The 1,143-nt window shown below is 68.3% G+C and overlaps 1 protein-coding gene across 1 annotated transcript in view; it reads right to left on the bottom strand.

The window, feature by feature from the left end:
* Positions 1-194, bottom strand: part of RSPH1 (radial spoke head 1 homolog) — a 14,207-nt gene extending 14,013 nt beyond the window's left edge. Inside the window, exon 1 of the mRNA XM_011372867.2 lies at positions 89-194. Coding sequence (XP_011371169.1) covers positions 89-142 — 54 coding nt within the window. The 5' untranslated portion in view covers positions 143-194. The remainder of the gene's footprint in view (positions 1-88) is intronic.
* Positions 195-1,143: the final 949 nt, after the last annotated feature.

Below are 1,143 nucleotides of genomic sequence, written 5' to 3'. Positions count from 1 at the left end.
GAGGCCTCCCCGCTCTCCGACCTCGGCCTCGGGGGTCCGCCCGCCCCCGCGCACCCCGGGAAGCCCCTCCCTCGCCCGGAGCTCTCACCCCAAGATCATTCTCTCCCTCCTCCTCCAACTCCTCCGAGCCCAGGTCGGACATGGCCTCGCCCCAGCCTTGACCCCCGCCGCCGCGGACGCGTCTCTAGTAGGTAGGTACCCGGTGCGCGCACGGCCGCGTCCGCCGTTGCCATGGAGACGCGGCCAGACCCGCCTCCCTCCCGGCGCGGGCGGAGGCGGGAAGGAGTCGGGAGGCGCCCCTGGCCGCCTTCGGCACCGTCATGGCAACGGGAAGGGCCTCGGCCAATCGCCGCCCGGGACGAGGGGGAGGCGGGGCCGGGGCGGACTTGGTACCCGCCCGCGCTCCAACCGAGACGCCAAGTAGGTGGCCCCTGGAATCCCTTGAGTCGGCTGCGGGGTGATGCGGTAACGGGGAGCCACCTTTGGATCAGGGTCCTAAAGAGGAGCGGCGCAAGAACGCGGCGGGCTAGCTCTGGAAAGGGCTGCGCCCCTGCCCGCTGCTGGACACCGCCCTTGCGACCCAGCCCCTCGGCTTCTCCCGGGCCGGGCGGGCCTGCCCGCTCCTCCTGACCCTCCTGCGTTGGCAGTCCACGGAGCAGTGTCCACCGAGATCTTTCCTCGTGTCTGTAAACACCCCCTGACTCAAGGAAGCATCTCCGACCTCTCAGCGGATGCGCGGACACACGCACACACACAGGCACATTCACAATCACTACCACTCACTAATGGGCCCCTCCTCCGGTCATCTGACAGTCCCCTCCAGACATGTGACACTCTGCCGGCCCGGGCCGCTCACGATCTCTTTCCCAGTTCCTCCAGGCCTTCTCACTCCCTCCGTAAAGGCTGGCAGTCGGCTCTAATTGAGCCTCTGCCTCCGGCCTCTGGCCCTCTGCGCCACCTCCTGCTCCTGCTCCATTTACAAACCCAGATGCAGACCAGTCTCACTCGCTGGCGGTCGGTATCTCCACGCTTGGGGCCCGCGCCCTCTCGGCCTCGCTGCCCACCGCTCCCTTTCTATGCTTGGTCCACGCTTCACACGGAACCAAAGCACAGGCGCGACCCCAGGCGCGTCCTTCACGCTCC

This window comes from Pteropus vampyrus, unplaced genomic scaffold, assembly GCF_000151845.1.
Source record: "Pteropus vampyrus isolate Shadow unplaced genomic scaffold, Pvam_2.0 Scaffold214, whole genome shotgun sequence".
Lineage (NCBI taxonomy): Eukaryota > Metazoa > Chordata > Mammalia > Chiroptera > Pteropodidae > Pteropus > Pteropus vampyrus.
This window is presented reverse-complemented; position numbering and strand designations above follow the sequence as displayed.